General features: G+C 36.5%; 3 protein-coding genes across 5 annotated transcripts; 1 reads left to right on the top strand and 2 right to left on the bottom strand.

Moving 5' to 3' along the window:
- Positions 1 to 1,427: 1,427 nt before the first annotated feature.
- LOC123874817 lies at positions 1,428 to 5,130 on the bottom strand. Its single transcript, XM_045920339.1, has 5 exons — positions 4,891 to 5,130; positions 4,225 to 4,360; positions 3,346 to 3,499; positions 2,507 to 2,693; positions 1,428 to 1,886 (listed from the first exon to the last, which is right to left on the bottom strand). Exons 1-5 carry the CDS (start codon positions 4,959 to 4,961, stop codon positions 1,727 to 1,729), a joined length of 708 nt encoding a protein of 235 aa, XP_045776295.1. The 5' UTR covers positions 4,962 to 5,130; the 3' UTR covers positions 1,428 to 1,726.
- A 3,931-nt stretch (positions 5,131 to 9,061) lies between these two features.
- On the top strand, positions 9,062 to 17,807 carry LOC123874819. Its single transcript, XM_045920342.1, has 5 exons — positions 9,062 to 9,396; positions 9,967 to 10,053; positions 10,427 to 10,556; positions 16,545 to 16,692; positions 17,295 to 17,807. The coding sequence occupies exons 1-5, from the start codon at positions 9,268 to 9,270 to the stop codon at positions 17,464 to 17,466; spliced, it is 666 nt and encodes a 221-aa protein (XP_045776298.1). The 5' UTR covers positions 9,062 to 9,267; the 3' UTR covers positions 17,467 to 17,807.
- LOC123874802 lies at positions 10,775 to 16,437 on the bottom strand. 3 transcript variants are annotated; one of them, XM_045920306.1, is made up of 5 exons: positions 15,889 to 16,227; positions 12,710 to 12,812; positions 12,522 to 12,628; positions 11,952 to 12,176; positions 10,775 to 11,447 (listed from the first exon to the last, which is right to left on the bottom strand). In XM_045920306.1, the coding sequence occupies exons 2-5, from the start codon at positions 12,792 to 12,794 to the stop codon at positions 10,926 to 10,928; spliced, it is 939 nt and encodes a 312-aa protein (XP_045776262.1). In that variant the 5' UTR covers positions 12,795 to 12,812; positions 15,889 to 16,227; the 3' UTR covers positions 10,775 to 10,925. The 3 variants fall into 3 exon arrangements, with proteins under 3 accessions (XP_045776262.1, XP_045776259.1, XP_045776258.1); XM_045920303.1 differs by lacking the exons at positions 10,775 to 11,447; positions 11,952 to 12,176; positions 12,522 to 12,628; positions 12,710 to 12,812 and adding exons at positions 13,308 to 14,072; positions 14,157 to 15,538 and having other exon boundaries at positions 15,889 to 16,436; XM_045920302.1 differs by lacking the exons at positions 10,775 to 11,447; positions 11,952 to 12,176; positions 12,522 to 12,628; positions 12,710 to 12,812 and adding an exon at positions 13,308 to 15,538 and having other exon boundaries at positions 15,889 to 16,437.
- Positions 17,808 to 17,951: the final 144 nt, after the last annotated feature.

The raw sequence follows: 17,951 nt of genomic DNA, 5'->3' as shown, positions 1-17,951 counted from the left end.
CATCTGAAATTCCATTCGTTCGCTAACTTGTCGTTGAAAACTAGAAAGAAACTTTAAATAATGGCATAATACAATATGCCTGCGGTTTACCAATTACATAATAAGACTTTTAAATATTATACATTAAGGAGGGAGGGCACAGGACTATAGCGAAATTCCGTTTTAGACTCTTGAGGCTTACAATCGTTAAATACTCAAACCCCTGTACCTTTATTTTGGTGTTACAAACTTAGTCTATGTGAAAATTTCAGATAAATTCAAACACCAAACTACAGAGCAAACGCGTAGATACACCAAAATAAAGCTGCCAAATATAATGCTCAAGGGCATGAACTAATTATTTACATTTAAATATCGAGAATTTAGGTCATTAAAATGCGTTTTGTTTTAAATAACGAAAAAAAATGTCGTGTTTGGATTGAATTAGCTAATATTACTCGAGTCTAATCAACATATAAATATATTTATTTATAAATTTAAAACATGAGAAGCTAAATCATATTATTAGCTTTATACTAGACTTTTTTGAGTCACTTTCTAAATGAACTATAATATAATACAATATTATCAATTTCAAATGAATATCAGGCGTGATTAAGCCATCGCTGAACTATTGTCGTATCTTTTAGGGCGTAGGGCAAAACTTAAAAGTTCAACGAGTGAGATCTAATTCCAAGATCTTTGAGATTTCAATCTGCTACTAAACTGTTGCGGTATATACTCAATTAAGTAGTTTTATAGTGTGAATAGTCAAACTGATTTCATTCGTTCATCATTCATTTTATCATTAAATATAGTTTATTTTTAAACAATAGATCTATAATTCATGTATTGAAAAATTCGTCTTTAAAAGTAAAGAGATTAGCTCATTCACTCTAATCACGACAGTTAGTATTCGGCGTAATATAATACTTATTACTGTGTATCGGGAATTCAATAGTGGAAAGCAACAAGGGTTGAAATCATGAAATAATAAGAGAATATAAAATACGTAGAGTATTGAGTTGCCGAGCATATCAGATGTAGATAGGGTTTGGTGTTGACATAAAAATAATAAAATTGTTAAATTTGTACAAATTGTTTTATTTATTGCCTTACCTTCGCTATCGTAGAATTTTATCTATACTATTTCTTCTACATATATTAAGACTTACCAATAAAAAATGAAATAATTCTTATTCAAGGCTTCCACACATTAGGTACATAATATTATTATGTCAATGTGGTTGAGCTATTTTTACTTACATTTTTAGTAGTAAGGAACTAGGTGATTTGTATTGGTTAGGTGGACATTAAAATTATACACAAGTCACTTGTTTTTCATACATTTTATTACTATAAAAGGTACAAACTACAAATCGTCTGAAGTCTTTCAAAAAAAAGCTTAAAATATTTTAAAGCCATTAATTCATTTACCTGTACAAAAACTTATAGAGCTCTATCCTTTTATACAACAATTTCTACAAATAAGGTTAGAAAATTGTTACTCCTATCAATTTAGTACCTATATTACCGAATTAGCATCAGCATTTATATTATATTTATCTATGATTTTTACATATACTGCCCTTAATTTGATCTAGTACCCAACTCAAATATTAGCAGACGTGGTTTTGCGCCTCCTGCTAACTTCACATCTTCACTTATCTCATAACTTCGTAATCTTTCCAACATTTATGTATTAATTGTGAGTGAAATTAGGAGGGAATGCTAGATTTTTCTTAAATTAGGAGGAAGGTACAAGTTGGGTTATCATTTTGACCACAGTTTTTCTATCCAGCTTGCATTTCGGGTAAAGTTGCTGACAATCTGCGTCTAAAGAGCGACCAGTCGACATCGCTTCATATATCGATGTGCCATCCAGCATCCGTCGGACTAAGGAGTTACTGTAAAAGAGATAACATTATTATTGTAGGTGAGAAGAGAGTCGAAACCAGCATGTTAACTATGCATTTTATTTATTTCAAACATTTTTTGTTCATTCATCATTCATTCACCAGTCGATCATTATTCGTTCATAATAATTATTTATTACTAGGAGGATTTAGGTTTTTTAAAAATCCCGTGGGAACTGTTTGATTTTCCGGGATAAAATGTCTATGTCAATTACAGGGACGCAAGCTACCTTGGTACCAATTTTCATACAATCGGTTAAGTGGATGGGTTTTTAGGAATCCCGCGGGAACTCTTTGATTTTCCGGAATAAAAAATAGCAAGTCCGTCCCCGGGATATAAGCTGACCCTGTACCAAACGTCAGAATCGGTTAAACTGTTGGGCCGTGAAAAGTTAGCAGACAAACAGACACACTTTCGCATTTGTAACATTAGTATGGATGATAGTATTTCGTTAAGCATTTAATTTTAACCGTAGCTTTTTCATCATTCATCATACATAATAGCCTTTTTCTGTTCTAGACGCTAGTATGGTAGAGTAAGCTGTGAGCTTTTTGCCCAGGTATATGGAATCCACATTCGCCCCGATAAAATTACATTTAAAATCTCTAACCTGGATATGTTAGTCAGCAACGCATCGAAATCTGTCGCATTGCCAGTCAGCATGTTTTCATTGGCTAGTTGCACGTAAGAGCATGCGAGTCGTTGCATGCATGACGACGAATCGACGTTGTATCGAGTCAGCACCTCGTCGAATCGATTTACCATGTCCGATACTGAACTGAAATCTGTTTCTACGCCTGTGGACAAAATTATTAATAAGATTAAGGCTGGGTGCACATTCGCCTCTTACAGCTACATAGCAGTAGCTGTTAGGGTCTAGCGTCTACTTACATGCCAACTCAAAAAGAGTTTATTTTTTCGCCTTTCATCATACGTCGTAGATATTATGTTCGGACTTTTCTGAGACCTTGGTGCGTTTGGAACCCTCGTAGCTTTAGATTTGAGTTTACGTAATTAATTATCACCACTACATCATTGCATTGCATATTCAGCAATAATTGACAATAAGAAAGTACCTATACCCAATTTGAATAAATGATTTGACTTTGATTTTTGACCGGAGTCAGCCGTATTTTCGAAACTACCGCGTGGCAGTGAAATCGTCTAGTCTAGGCAAACTGCTAGGATATGGAACTGTCCCCCGGCATCAGTATTCCCCTTAATATAAGTCAAGTCAAGTCAAGACTGAACAGGCATCTTCTAACCAAGTGCGCTCAAAGTTAGGCTGCATCATCACTTACTACCTTACTAAGTCTGATTGCAGCCAAGCGCTAGCCTATTTTAAAAAACAACTTCCCCGTATTATAATGACAGACTCGCATACAGAATTGTTTGCAGTTTTTCTTTTTTTAGCTACTAGCTAAATAATACAAATAATTAGATACATACTACGACCATATCCCCCGTAGCCGTAAGAGAGGGCGTGAATGATCTTAGGCAGGATGATGACAGCGCCGAAGCCCAGAATAGAACCCAACAACACTCCGCCGAGGTCTATTTTCACTGGACCATAGAGACCGGGAGCAGTGCTGCCATATGGACCCTGTAGAAAAATAAAAAGCGGTCAAGTGCGAGTCGAATATCACATGAAGGGTTCCGTACCATGGCACAAGATATACCTAGTTTATCTAGTTGCCAGTATTAAATTTTGGGTGAAACTGTACCATTTTTGTCCTTTTGAGAAACTATCTCTATGAGAATCTGTTCCTATGCAAACAAAGGATTTACACTATGTTGTTTTAATTTTTTTTAATGTGCATGGTGGCCTTTTCGAAAGTCGTCAACTTGGTTTTTTAACATCAGTTGTTATAACAGCAATAGAAATAAACGGTTCATTTCATGAGATACAACATGTATTCTGTGAATACAGCCCACTCACACACAGACAGACGGATAGACCGTGAAGGCTTAGTTATAACGACCCGTTGGTATCCTTCGAATGTCGAACCCTAAAAATTCTTGACCTACTTATTTTGACCTCACTCCGCTCTAGGTTAAGTGTGGGGTTCGATTCCCGGTTCGGCCCCATGCCTGAACGACAGAAAATGCACCCTATATAGGTACCTACTATTAAAGATTCAGAGCCTCAATAGCTCAACGGTTAAGTAGCGGACTGAATTCCGAAAGGTCGGCGGTTTAAACCCCAACCGGACTGAATTCTAAAAGATCGATGGTTCAAACTTCAAACCCCAACCGCTGCATTATTGTCGTAAGAGGAGTTTAAAGTCATAATTACATGGATATTTTTTTTTTTTAAAGATGTCTCACCGTGTTCCCGTAGTCCGTAATGCCAAACCTCTGGGTCCGGTCAGGCTGGCTGTCTCTCTCGTCTCTGCTCTTTTCAGCCCTGGCTGAAGGCTGCGCGAGCTGGTCTTCCGTATGCTGGTACGAGCTTGGCAGGAACCTTACATTACAATATTAAATGAAGTCGTTTAATTTCTAGAAGAATTGATTTTTCAGGGTTCAAAAGGAAAAACGGAACCCTTATAGGATCACTTTGTTGTCTGTCTGTCTACCTGTCTGTCTGTAAGTACCTAAAAAGTGGTGATAGCGTTGTGGTTAGGATGTCGGCCTCCTTTAGGGAGGTCGGAGGTTCAATCCCTGGCAATCAGAATAGCACTTGTTTTAACGGTGAAGGAAAACATTGTGAGGAAACCTGCCCGTCTAAGAGTTCTCCATAATGTTCTCAAAGGTGTGTGAAGACTGCCAATCCGCACTGGACCAACGTGGCGGAATACGGCCTAAACCCTTCTCATTCTGAAAGGAAACATGTGGTCTGGCGATGGGTTGATCATCTTCTACTTTTCCTGGTTCTACCCTACCATTTAAAACTCGTCAGTTCAGCGTCTTGATAAGCCACAATCTTGTTCGCTTGCCATAAAAGATTGTTACCTATGACACAGTAGATTCTATTGATGTAGGTAAATATCTTACCCATCGTAATTTCCCATGGCGCACCCCGAACACACGATCACTAGTATTAGTGCAGTTATCTGCAGACCCATCTTGACAAGATCACAGACGTCACTGCCCTATTCCGCGTCCGTATGAATACTTTATAGAAATCGTTCCGAAGCCTGCCTCGGAACAATCGTATGGGGAAACACTATTGTCGTATGTTGATTGCACAACACCACTTTTACCGGTCACGGTGTGAGATGGTCGAGATGGTATCGCAACGGGAAGATTTTTGAGACAGTTTTCAATCCATTTCGAAAATTTACAAAAATTTAGAATACTCCCAAATTAACCACCTCGATGGAAGCCTAGCCTTTGCAAAAACGTAGGCTCTCTTTGCATGCCCTACTTATTGTCTTTATATCGGAAGAGTGATCTTGAAGTTATTTTCCGTGATATTTTGCACAGCCAACCGAGCCAACCATGGAGTTCCCGCTAAACTATTTCAAAGGGTGGGTCAATAAATTCCTGATAGCCAGCAACGCATTGGCAGTTACTCTGGTACTCCAGATGTTCATGGGCGTAATTACATGACAATCCGCCTTTCCACAATTTGTATTAAAAAAATTGAGGATTTATTTAATTATGTTAAACTTCCAAACTAGAAATCGAACTGTATTTGCACTAAGACATAGACTTATATTTAACTAGTGGAGTGCACATGATTAGACGCTTATGTAAGCATGAAAACTGCCATACCAGGTTAGTCCGCTTCCATTTTAAACTGCATCATCACTTACCACCAGCTGAGATTGCAGTCAAGGGCTAACTTAAATATTTTTAAAAATGAAAAAGTAAGATAGGTATCTATTCACCTAGTTCATGACTGGAAAATAACAACTGAGTGGGTTCAACTAGGGTAAACAATGTTTTAATGCGTCTATGAGCTGCGCGCCATCAACCATGTATATATAATGTTGACATTTTGGTCAAATCAGGCGCAATTTCCCTACATATATACATTTTACCCTGAATTAACACATAGGCTACTTTTATCCCGGAAAATCAAAGAGTTCCTACGGGATTTTTCCTATTTTTCGGCAAAAACTTACATCCACGCGAACGAAGTCGCGGGCATTGGTCAGCTAGTGTAAAATAAACTCATAATATTTACAAGAAATTGATAGGAAAACGCGCTGACGTGTCCTAATCGAGGACGGGTCAAAGAGGGCATCTCGAACTCTAACCGCTCCGCAGGACGCACCCTCTCCCAGCTGGACCGCAAAGACCATTAGCTGATGCCCGCGACTTCGTCCGCGTGGATTTAGGTTTCCCAAAATCCCGAATCTCTTTGAATTTCCGGGATAAAAAGTAGCCTAATGCTAATCCAGGATTGTATCTATCTCCATTCCAAATTTCAGCCAAATCCGTCTAGAAGTTTTTGCGTGAAGGAGTAACAAACATACACACACACATCCACACAAACTTTCGCCATGTCATAATATTAGTGTGATAATTAGGCAGGTAGGTAGGTAATTTTGTGGGGGCACAAAAAGCGTTGAATCTACATAAAAAATGAGATAGGTAATTTCAAAACAAGACGACATCATCCGTTCATGTACCGTGAAAAATATAACAAATTGACAGTACTTAGTTGGACGATAGAGTAAAATTTCTACAAGACAAGACAGCCACGAAAGTATAATTATTTGAAATCTAATTATAATAATTTTATCTATTAATATTCGTTTTAGCATGTTTGTGTCACAAATATTGACAAGTGTAAATTAAAAATTTGTAACACCCCCGAAAAGTGGAGGTTGAAGAGCTGATTTGAAGTTGAACTTTCAAACGGCTGAACCGATTTTCTTGGATTATAGCTAAGAACACTCTCGATCAAGCCACCTTTCAAACTAAAAATCGGTTCATTAGTTTAGGAGCTACGATGCCACAGACAGATACACAGATACACACGTCAAACTTATAACATCCCTCTTTTTGGGTCGGGGGTTAAAAATATGTGCTTAGGGAGATTAAGGGATGATTAATCCCGAACCGTCCTGACACATAGATGGCTATGGATAGATTTATGAGGTCACATCAGAACGTGCCATGCCCGAGTCTTCCGAGCCTCGTCCGTGTTACGTTTCTTCATACAAAATTGCACTCCGTGGATCTTCGGCGCATCGGACGCGCCTTGAACGTGGCACGGTTCAGGCCCGGCATTGTCTAGCATAAATCATCAATAATGAGCTCTCCAAAGAACGTTTGACACTACCCAGCAAAGATTTAGAGTAGGTAGCTGATATAATATTATGCGTACGAGTATATTACTTACCCGCCGCGGCTTCACACGGATAGCTTATTAAATTTTTCTCATTGGACTCTATTTTTTAACACGTTTACTGCGGGTACTATTTTGGCTATCTATAAGCAGGTGCGTTACGAGGCAGATATCACTGCGTATTGGTTTTTGCGTTAGATCGGAAAGCGATGTAAGGCACCTCGTATGCTAAGATTATTTTGAACATCTAGATTTTTATGAATTTTAGTGACAAATAAAATTTAATCAAATCAATCGATAAATTAATGTTTCTTTAGTATGTAATCCGCCCCGCCTAAAGATATTTTAAAATTTTACCTAGAAAATAATTAAAAAACTTTTACGAGTTGTTTCTCATCTCGTAACGCACATAATGACAAAAAAATACGAGGTGATCTTGATCACGTATCGCACTTAATTCTTAAATATCGATAAGAAAATAGGGCTGGGAAATGAAATAGTAAAAAGTATCGAGAAATGTTTTAATCAAAAAAAAATAAAGAATTTTAATGTTTTTCACTGAAACAATTTAGACACAAAGCTTTATTGCACATTTGATAAAAACCCTTAATTTTTTTTGTTTTTTTTTTTTGCTTCTCTGCTTGATAATAGTTTTCTATGTTTTTCGTAACAACCAACGGATCTTTTACTTTTATTTCCGATTAAATATTTATGTGTATTTGAAATATTAGGACACGGTTCTGCATTCGTCAAATTTCCAGTAAAATTATTAATAATATCTTCGAGAAACTTTTTTTTTGGTTATTTTTTTCGTTTTTCATATTAAAAACAACCCAAGCGTTTGTTACGGCTGTTCCAAAAATTATTTTCATCATCAGTTTTCGGTACCATTCTAAACGGATTTTTGAAGATCATTCTTAAAAGATAGTTCTAACATTCTTCTTGATCTTTTCCTGTGCGCGGTCAAGTTAAAATTCATATTCTAGGGGAAATTATTACGTTCGTTACTTGTTAAAACAAACCCAACACTAGTCATAATTCATCGACTCAACGCGTCCGAGATGCTTAGAGATTTAATGCATCTCGTACCGCACCAAAAGTAAAATTTTGCTGTTCTGTCGGTCTGAGGTGGAAAAAATCTCTTACGATTTTATTATAAATCTGAGTAGGTTAGAAGTCATTATATAGGCCTACATTAGTCGTTTCATTCGAAAATGTAAAAATGTACGAAAAAATTGCTTCGCAAAAACGAGACGACACGAGTTTTTAGCTCCCGCACTGAATGGCAGTATCGTATCAGATCTAATCCACCGCGTAACGCAGTGAACGTGTTAATGCGTACTATGTCACTGAGGAATTAATGTAGCTTTCTACTGGTAAAAGAATTTTCAAAATCGGTTCAGTAGTTTCAGAGATTACTTCCTACAAACAAACTTAGAAACTTAATATTAATAATAACCTCTTTATTATAATAATATTATTACTTCTTAATTATATAATAAGTGCTTCCCTGTCCACTTTTTCTTTCTTTTTATTTATATTGTTACAACTTTCTGGTACAAATAAAATAAATAAATAAATAAAATAATTAGTATAGAAGTTTAGATTAGATACTTACCTAGTTTGTAGCAGAGCAAACAGCAGCATTAAACAGCAACATTAATAGGGCTCCGTTTTTACCCTTTGGGTCTAAAAAGACATCCCCTTACTATCATCCCGAGTTTTTTTTTTACCTGACACCATCCAATGGACGGTGGATTACTAAAAGTAAGATTAATCGATTTGGTTGTATAAATGCCATGTCTATCTTAGCCCTAGGTTGCTTGATTGCTATCTTGTACGTTATAAACTGTTATAATTTTTCGCAACAATACGCGGAAACGTTACCTATTCGTATACTACCTTTCGGTCGTACGCTCTACGCTATTTCTGTAAATTCGCCGTAAAATGGCGTCAATCCGACTAAAGTTATAGCAGAATAAACATGCCTGATTTTTAGCTAAATTAATTTCAAATTTCGGAGGTTCAGTGCTAAACAGAATCGTTATTTTTTAATAATTACCTAAAAGTTAATTTTAATTTTGGAAATTTGATGTTATCTGTTTGAGGGAGAGTTTCGGAAATTAAATATGTTCCTGTGTTCCTCAAAGTTTTTAATAGTGTGCAGTTTGTTGGGTTTTGTATCGTGTGGAGATTTCAAAAATGAATCGCGAAAACCAAGAATATTTTCTTTTAATGCGGATGCTGAGGATGTTGAGGTAAGTCATAAAAAAATTACTTGGGTACTAAGTACGTATTATTCGTCCAATAGATCAAGACTGAGAAGGAAATAAGGGCTGGCCATATCAGCCGTAAAAATTGCTCAGATTTATACTTGGTTTTCTTCATTTTTTATATTTTTACGGGACTTATGATTCTAAAGAGGAAAAATCATCTTCAGGGCAGCAAAGATCCATCCAGCCTACCCAGTCGGTAGTAGGTAAAATTTTTGTCGTAAGTAATGCTTTTGGAATAACTGTAAAAGCTATGGTAAAATGAAACAAGATAAGCTTTATTTTTTAACCCCCGACCCAAAAAGAGGGGTGTTATAAGTTTGACGTGTGTATCTGTGTATCTGTCTGTGGCATCGTAGCTCCTAAACTAATGAGCCGATTTTAATTTAGTTTTTTTTTGTTTGAAAGGTGGCTTGATCGAGAGTGTTCTAAGCTATAATCCAAGAAAATCGGTTCAGCCGTTTGATAGTTATCAGCTGTTTTCTAGTTACTGTAACCTTAACTTGTCGGGGGTGTTATAAATTTTTAATTTACACTTGTTTTGTATGATTTCAGGTCGGGCTTGATTTTTCAATTCCATTCTTAAAAATACCCATTAGGAAAACAATCGACGCTGTCGCTCAATTTGGTTTTCCAGGCATTGTGAGTACTCAGTAAGAGAATTACTAGGATACCTACCTACCTATTTCTAAATAATTGAAATGAAAATCTTAATATATCGACAGTTAAAAAACTAGTGCTTTATAGACTTTTGGCCTTAAATGCCTCTCTAGCATATAGTTCCTAAGAACAAGGCTTCCAAGGACAAACCAGAATGGAACAGAATTTTGGGTGTTTTTCTGGTGTTTTAGTCCGCGCAGATATCCAGGAGCTCTCCTTATATCATTCCTTAGGTCTAAGGAAATCCTGCATTCGAGCATAATAGTTTTCAGACGTGATGAGCATATAACTTCGGTGGGTGGCGACTTCTAAGTTGTTTTCGTTTTATTTTGTAAATGTTTTAAATATTTTTCAGAGTGTCCCGATAATCAATTTGAATCCAGTAGCACTGATGCTTGGGGGCTTATTAATACTATCCACGAGTATTTTTGCGCCTCTATTGAATAAAGCTACGTCGTGGCACCATTACGACCGCTCTTCAAGAAGTACGTATATTTTAAATTGTACTAAAAAAAATTATACATACTTAAACAAAAAATATAAGTGAATACACACCTACTACTTTAAGTTAAACATCCATAATTTAGAATAACGAATCCGGGAAAGAACCCCGGACCGCCCCGATTAGGAATCACATTCCCAAATTACCAATAAATAGGTAAAAAGTGGTTCCTAAAATGAGTTAAAAAATTAAACAACAAAGCACTTCTAAATATTGTTTATTTTCTAAAAAAAATCTTAAGACTTTCAAACAACTAACAATAAGTAGACTTTTAAATGCAAACAATTATTAGCATAAATACCTCACAACAAAAAAAAAATTTGGCGATCCAAATAACGTGTGTATCATACACTCATTTTTTTCTCGCTTTACTTTTCGATTTCATGGACGTGCATGATGGCTTTTTAGGCTTTATCTTCGGCGTCTCAACGATTCCCGCATCTGCTGGTATGTACTGAGTCTCCACATGGATGTAGTTCCTACGCTTCTTCGGGTTTAAATCGAAACATCCGAACGGGGGAGTGTATTCGATGTCCCAAGTCGCATTACTCGATAAGGAACTCAATGATTCACTCTTGCAAATGCATTCAGGCTCTTTGAACGCTGGGCAGCTGTCGATCACTTTGTCAATAGCACTCAAGTCATTACAGAACACATCCATATAAGCACATTTACATATATCCTCAACAGCTTCTGCCAAGGCTTTGCGGATCTCAGCGTCTCGTTGTTTCTTCAGTTTGACCATTTTCCTCGCTTCGACCTTCGCTTGTTCCTCGGGACTGCGTTTTTTGATGATCTTGAAAACCATCGGATCGCAATCAACGTAAGGATCCTCGTTCGGGCCGATTTCTGTCAGATCCTTTAAGGGATTCACCTGAAAGTTATACAAAAAGTTTCAAAAATTCATAATAAAGAATTCGATGGTTCACGGATCTTTGCAGTGATTTATGGACAACGTAAAGGAATCGAAATAAAGTCACGATTTTTATGATTCATCTACTAGACGAACTAACTTTATTTTTCTTCTTTTATTGTACTTTTGAGTTGATATCTGTCTATAGTTCATGTTTAGATGAACCTACCCTTTATCTTATATATAAAAATCAATCTTTGTATGTTTATGTTCTATAGGCGGCTAAACCGCTGATCAGATTTTTATGAAACTTTGGTAGGGTGTTCTGAGGGCGCCCGAGATGGTTCCTGCATCAAAAAAACTAAGTATATGAATAAAAAAAATCATGTTTGTTTACGACATTGCAACGCATGCCGGGTACAGCTAGTATGTGATATTTTATGATGTCTTATCCTTCACTCAGTTAAACTTCTCCTAAAATGAAGTTCCCTGTGTCTTTATTTTCTTCATATTTGTCCAACTCACCTCAATTGTAAACACGTCTCCCTTTCTCTGAACCTTCAAAGTAGGTTTTGGTTCTAAAGGCTCATCCGGTTCAGAATCTCCACCTCCCATATCAGCACCAGCAGTGTGACCTCTTTTCTTTTTCTTCTTGCTCTTATCCCTGTCTGGACCACTACGTGTACATTTGAACGTCATCATTTTGGCTACGCTTTTACCAATGGCACCTGGCTGCCAACCTCGTCGAGGCTGAAGAGGTCAATATTAAGGTCAAATTATAAGTCATTAGATGTGAAAATGCAACGATACAGGATGAACAGCTGGGGACCTTCAAATAAAATTAGTTTGAGTTTAGATTACATTAGAATAATAATATAAGTAGTTAATTGTCGATAAGGATGTTGCAATTTAAATAGCAACAGATAAAAAAAAGGTTAATATTGATTTTGCCTTCGGGCCTGAATTCTTCATTCTATTATGTCGGTGGCGTACGTTGGTTTATTTATTCATTCAATGACAAGTAACTTTAAAGTCCCTATCTTACCTGGTAGGGTATAGTTATGTAATCTAAAATATTATTTAGGAAATGTAAACCTTCATCCCGGGAACGTCCGGTGTATTCCAGAGCCAGCCCATCGACGCGGGAACCGGGTATCCTGGTTTTAGGAACGGGTTGCATATTTTGTGGCCAATTGTGTTTCCTACAAATAAATACCGAAAAATTATCTCTAGGTACGATACTACAACTTCATAATTAAATCTACCGGACTTCATTTAGTTACCCGGGTGGACGTCGCCAAAACTGTAATTGTATTTGGAAGCATTTTTCTTCTTTTTCTTCCTTTCACCTTCTTCACCATCGGCCATTTCGAAAAGTTAAGAAATCTGCAGAGAATATATTTAAAAAAAAAACGTAGGTACCCGAATACTTTCAACAAGTCAAAAATTACAATAATTTTATTTTTAACTAGCTGATACCCGCGACTTCGTTCGCGTGGATGTAGTTTTTTAAAATTCCCGTGGGAACTCTTTGATTTTCCGGGATAAAAAGTAGCCTATGTGCTAATCCAGGGTATAATCTATATCCATTATAAATTTCAGCCCAATCCGTCCAGTAGTTTTTGCGTGAAGGAGTAACAAACATACACACACACACACACACACACACACACACACACACACACACACACACACACACACACACACACACACACACACACACACACATACAAACTTTCTCCTTTATAATATTAGTGTGATTAGTGTGATAAAGTAGAGTAAGTCCACATTCTAACATATTTTAAACAAAATAACTGTAATACAGTTAGTACTATTAAAAATTACTGAGCAAAATAATGCGTAAAAAATTAAACATCAAAATCAGTTGCATAAGTTTAATCAGGTCTTAAAATTACACTAGTGGGTTACAAAATAAAATATCAATGTTATAGTTAAGAAATTTTCTTTTCATCCTGTATCTGGAATTTCTTCTGTATAGCCATTTTATGAGACCCGCAGCAGCTTTTACCGGTCAATGATAAAAGTCTTTTTTCTTTGTCACAACACCTTCTTTCAGTGTCCACGTTGAACCTGTTCACACATCTGTAATCGTTGTCTTTCTCATGTTTCATATATTCTTTCAGTGCTTTCTTTATTCTTTCGTATTCTTTGGAACAGCAAACTTTACCAGCGTCATTGTAACTAGGTGGCAAGGCAGGTAACGCTGCAGTTTTGTACATTCTGGCAAATCCGTCTGGAACTGAACAAGGTCTACCCATTACAGGACAGGGCCCGAGTTTTATGGGTGGTAAACCGTAAGGTAGAGGTTCAGCCTCATCCTCATCGTCTTCAACTTTCTTTCCCTCTTCTTCATTCTTTATTGTCACAGGACACGTGTCTTTGTGCTTGAAGGATGGACAGTATGGTCGGTGTGTTTTTCTCGTTGCAATGTTGGCAGTTTCTGTAATACATTCGCAGTCGAATGTTTTGCACGGTGGCGTAGGTTTAGGTGGATTACATTTGCAGTCCTTATCATCGGGGATCTCAGCACAATTATAAACGGCTATTTTTCTTTTTGACTCCTTTTCTTTAACATCGGCATTGTAAACAAAAGATTGGTTACCAATATTTCGACCAGGGCCTTTGGTTTCGGGTAGTTGAGAGTATGTGTAAGCTTTAATTTCTGAGGGAGTTCTTACACAAGGTGGCTTTATTGATTTATCTGTAACCATTTGTACGCTTGGTGTGTTTCTTGTATTTTGAGTAGGTGGATGTACGCTCTGTGCACTTATTGAATTTTCCAGTTCCTGAGTCCAAGTGCATCCTGGACGACCACATGCGCATCCCTTACTATAAGATGCTAGATTTTCGTCGATATTGCAAAAGTCGGGCATGTTTTCCACTATGCCATTTTTACTATACACAGATTCTTTGAAACCCGGTACTTTGGTTACACTAAAGACATACGCAACTGTATTTTTGTTTTTGTTATCTTCACAAGTTTTACCTGCTGGAGTCATACCACCGCAACCTGAACACTCGACCTTACTTGGCGTGCCATCCTTTCCTATGTTTTCAGGACATTCATCACGATGCCAACGGTCATCTTTACAATCACAAGAACCGCAAATCTTTCTTGTTACAGCGCCCTTTGATCCGGTTACTTTACCTTCAGCTTCTTTTTTATAGGTTTCTAAGTTCCTAATATATGTTCTAACTTTATGTGCTAATGGACAATTCGTATTACCACATGGCCCTACAATATCTCCCATTTTGATCTTATCAATTGGATATTTCTTTTTCGCTTGGGCCGATGTATCTTCAGTGCCATGCCTGCAACTATAGTCTGTGTCATTTTGTCCGATACCGCAGCTTTGTAACTCCGTGCAAACTTCTATTCGGTCTTGAGCTCGGTTAACTATAGATGGATCTTCTAAAGTAGTCGTTTCGTATAAACTACCAACCATACAGAAGTTGGGGTCATCGCCTTCAATTCTTTTACATTGAAACATGCTCGGTGCTTTGTTAGTTCTAAAAACAAAGGTATCTGGATCTTTCATTAGTTGCTGAAATTCTGTTATGATACTTTCCCCTAAAGCGCTTACTCTGAGAATGAATGATATCTCGCCGACGCGTTTACAGCAACATTCCGCAAACAGTATTGTATTTTGTTTTATTGTCAATGGTTCATGGAGTTTATTCGCATCAGCAGTTTCTTTTAACATGTGGTAGAACTCAGTTTCCCAGTACATCGTACCGATGCCAACAAATATTTCTACCTCGTTCTCATCATCGTTCCATACTTCGATCTCGAGAGGAAACTTACTAAGTGTCATAAGTACAGTGTCAGGATACGATGGAAACAAGTATGACTTTCCCACTCTTATTGTCCTTGTCCATTTTCGTTTCCCGTTTTCATCACATTCTATAATATCATCTTTCTTGTCTTCGTTTAGAGCTAGTTGGCCCTCTTTGATGATGAACTGTACTTTGGGCCCAAATTTTATTTTTATTATGAGATTTTTGTTCGCACCACTCTTTTCATCTTCTTCAGATGCATAGATTGTAACTTTGTCTATGAATATCTCAACCAGGTACATTTGCTCCATGACCTGCCAAGTTTAATATTTTTATGAGAATATTCATAGGTAAGTTTCTTCGCTTTTATTCGTAACAATAGAACTAGTTACCACTTGCACGGTATTAAATTTCTTTGTAAACCAAGTAGGCACCTTAAAACACCTACACTAAAAATTTGCTACTCGAGGAATTAGAGATAACAATGTGCCTGTGCCTAAAGTGAAACCCACATTTATGAAGCCAGATGAACTTTTGCATTATTAATGCAAAAGGTTATCTGGTTACTCTCGTAGCCCTTAAACCATCGATGCCTTAAACATATTGTAGTCTCATGGAAAAAGAGAAGTAGTCTATATTTGTATAGAAATAAAAAAGCGCATACCGCTATTGTATGTTAACGCCCTGTCCTATATTATTGCATAACTGGACACTGAAAATTTTATTTTGTAACCCGAAAGTTATGTTTTGATGTCCTCTATACAACTGACATTTTGTTGTAGTGCTTATCTATTTGAAATGAGAATGTCAGAACCTAGCAGATTTTATATTATTTTTGTGTCGTTTATTAGTACCAAAGAGTATCTACATTCTCTTTAGGTAAAAAGTAAGTAAAAATCGAATACATATTTTAGTAATGTACCTAAGGCTGAATTTTGTTCTGAAAACGGTTCATCGTCTTTCACTAAAAACGGACCTAATTATATTTATATTGATGGAGTATGAATAGATATCTTCAGTTTCTCACAAGAAACATTCCTCGAATAAAGTGTGGCTGCTGCTGATTATATCACAACCGCAGTGTTTTAACCGCAGTAATTGCATGTTTTGCAGCACAATCTATCAACTAGGTTTCTGCGCTTGATGACAATCATGCTTAGAAAAGCAATGATGTCTAGGATGTAGCGTTTTTGCCTAGAAGTTGTCTATTCACTCTTGCTTTGAAGGTATTTAGGTTATACGTGGCAAAATGTGTTTGGTCGCGTCTTTCACTCATGCGGTTCGATTAGCACGGCACGAGTAAAATATTTTTTATTTCAGTAGCCCTCGAAAACGACACTGATTCGACTATGTTCATAACTGAAAAACTATTATCAAATAGCCGCGGATGTCCTGAGAGGATAGCCTGTTGGTCCAGTCAGAGGAGTAAAAATCCAGAGGTTATGAACACTTTGAAACAAATTATGAGGTAATCAAACATTTCCAAATACTACAGTTACCTACTTACATACTGAAATTATTTTAGTAAGTATGTTAGATATAACGATTTTTTTTCCATTATTTCCCTTATCTAATTACCAAGTACCTACTACCTAAACTGTTGGGTGTCCAATACTAGGAGTTAATTAAAACACAAACTCAAGGGTCTTTGCATATTTCGTCAATTCATCGGTATCTTTGACGTCCAAGACGTGTAGATAATTCTATTATATGTTATATCTAAACTCATAGACTAAGAGCCAGCGTTGCGTTGGGGATAATGCGCAGAGAAACTTTCAGCTTTTATAAAATAACGAAGCTCTGGCACGCGCTGGCTCTTTATCTATTAACTAGGTTATCGTTGCTATCTATTGCGTGGTGCTCTGATATCCTTTTCTATCCTATGGGAGTGTTATAAAAGGGACAGCAATACATTAGACCAATTTAATTTAGTCTAGAGATTTGTGTACAATTATAGAGTCAGCTACATTATGCTTTTCTTAGATCAAGATCGTCTAACGTCTGCTCTACAAAATATACAATACAGTGAAATCGTGCCTTCTTTTCTTTTACTGTTTTCTTTATTTTTAGAAACAGACTTCTATCATCGATGGTCAATACAACAGCTTTGGAAATAGCAACAACAAAGGGACGTAGTGGGCAAAACTGCGAACTTTACAACCCATGTCCGATAGACGAAAATACTTTTCCGAAGATATTGAACAGTTTCACGATTTTAACTAATATGAAAACACGTGGATAGTTAAATAAATTGTAAGTTAGTTACAAAATTTGTTGTTACGTTTTGCAAAATAAAGTTAATTCTAAGCATTAAAATGTTGTTTTCTTAAAACTAATAATAATGTAAGAATAATTACAATTTTGTTTTAAGCATATTATTGATCGCAAACGATGGTCAAAAAATTTTTTCAGGAAAGATATCACTCTTTATGGTGCCTAATTATTTTAAATAGTGTACTTAGGTAACTATTTCTGTTTAAAATAGTCATACTAAAACGCTATTACTTGGATTTATTTTTGTACAACTTTTGGTACCGAAACATTCATTATATTCTTATCCATTCTATGTTACTTCAGATACTTAGGCTGAGATCTATAGAGCGCACTTTGACTTTGCTCAGACTTAAGACACTGTTAAAACGAGACAGCGTTATACGCTGGCATAAATCTGTCTCGTTTTAACTGAAACTTAAGTCTAAGCAAAGTCAAAGTGCGCTCTATAGATCT

Source organism: Maniola jurtina, chromosome 19 (genome assembly GCF_905333055.1).
Source record: "Maniola jurtina chromosome 19, ilManJurt1.1, whole genome shotgun sequence".
Taxonomy (NCBI): Eukaryota; Metazoa; Arthropoda; class Insecta; order Lepidoptera; family Nymphalidae; genus Maniola; species Maniola jurtina.
This window is presented reverse-complemented; position numbering and strand designations above follow the sequence as displayed.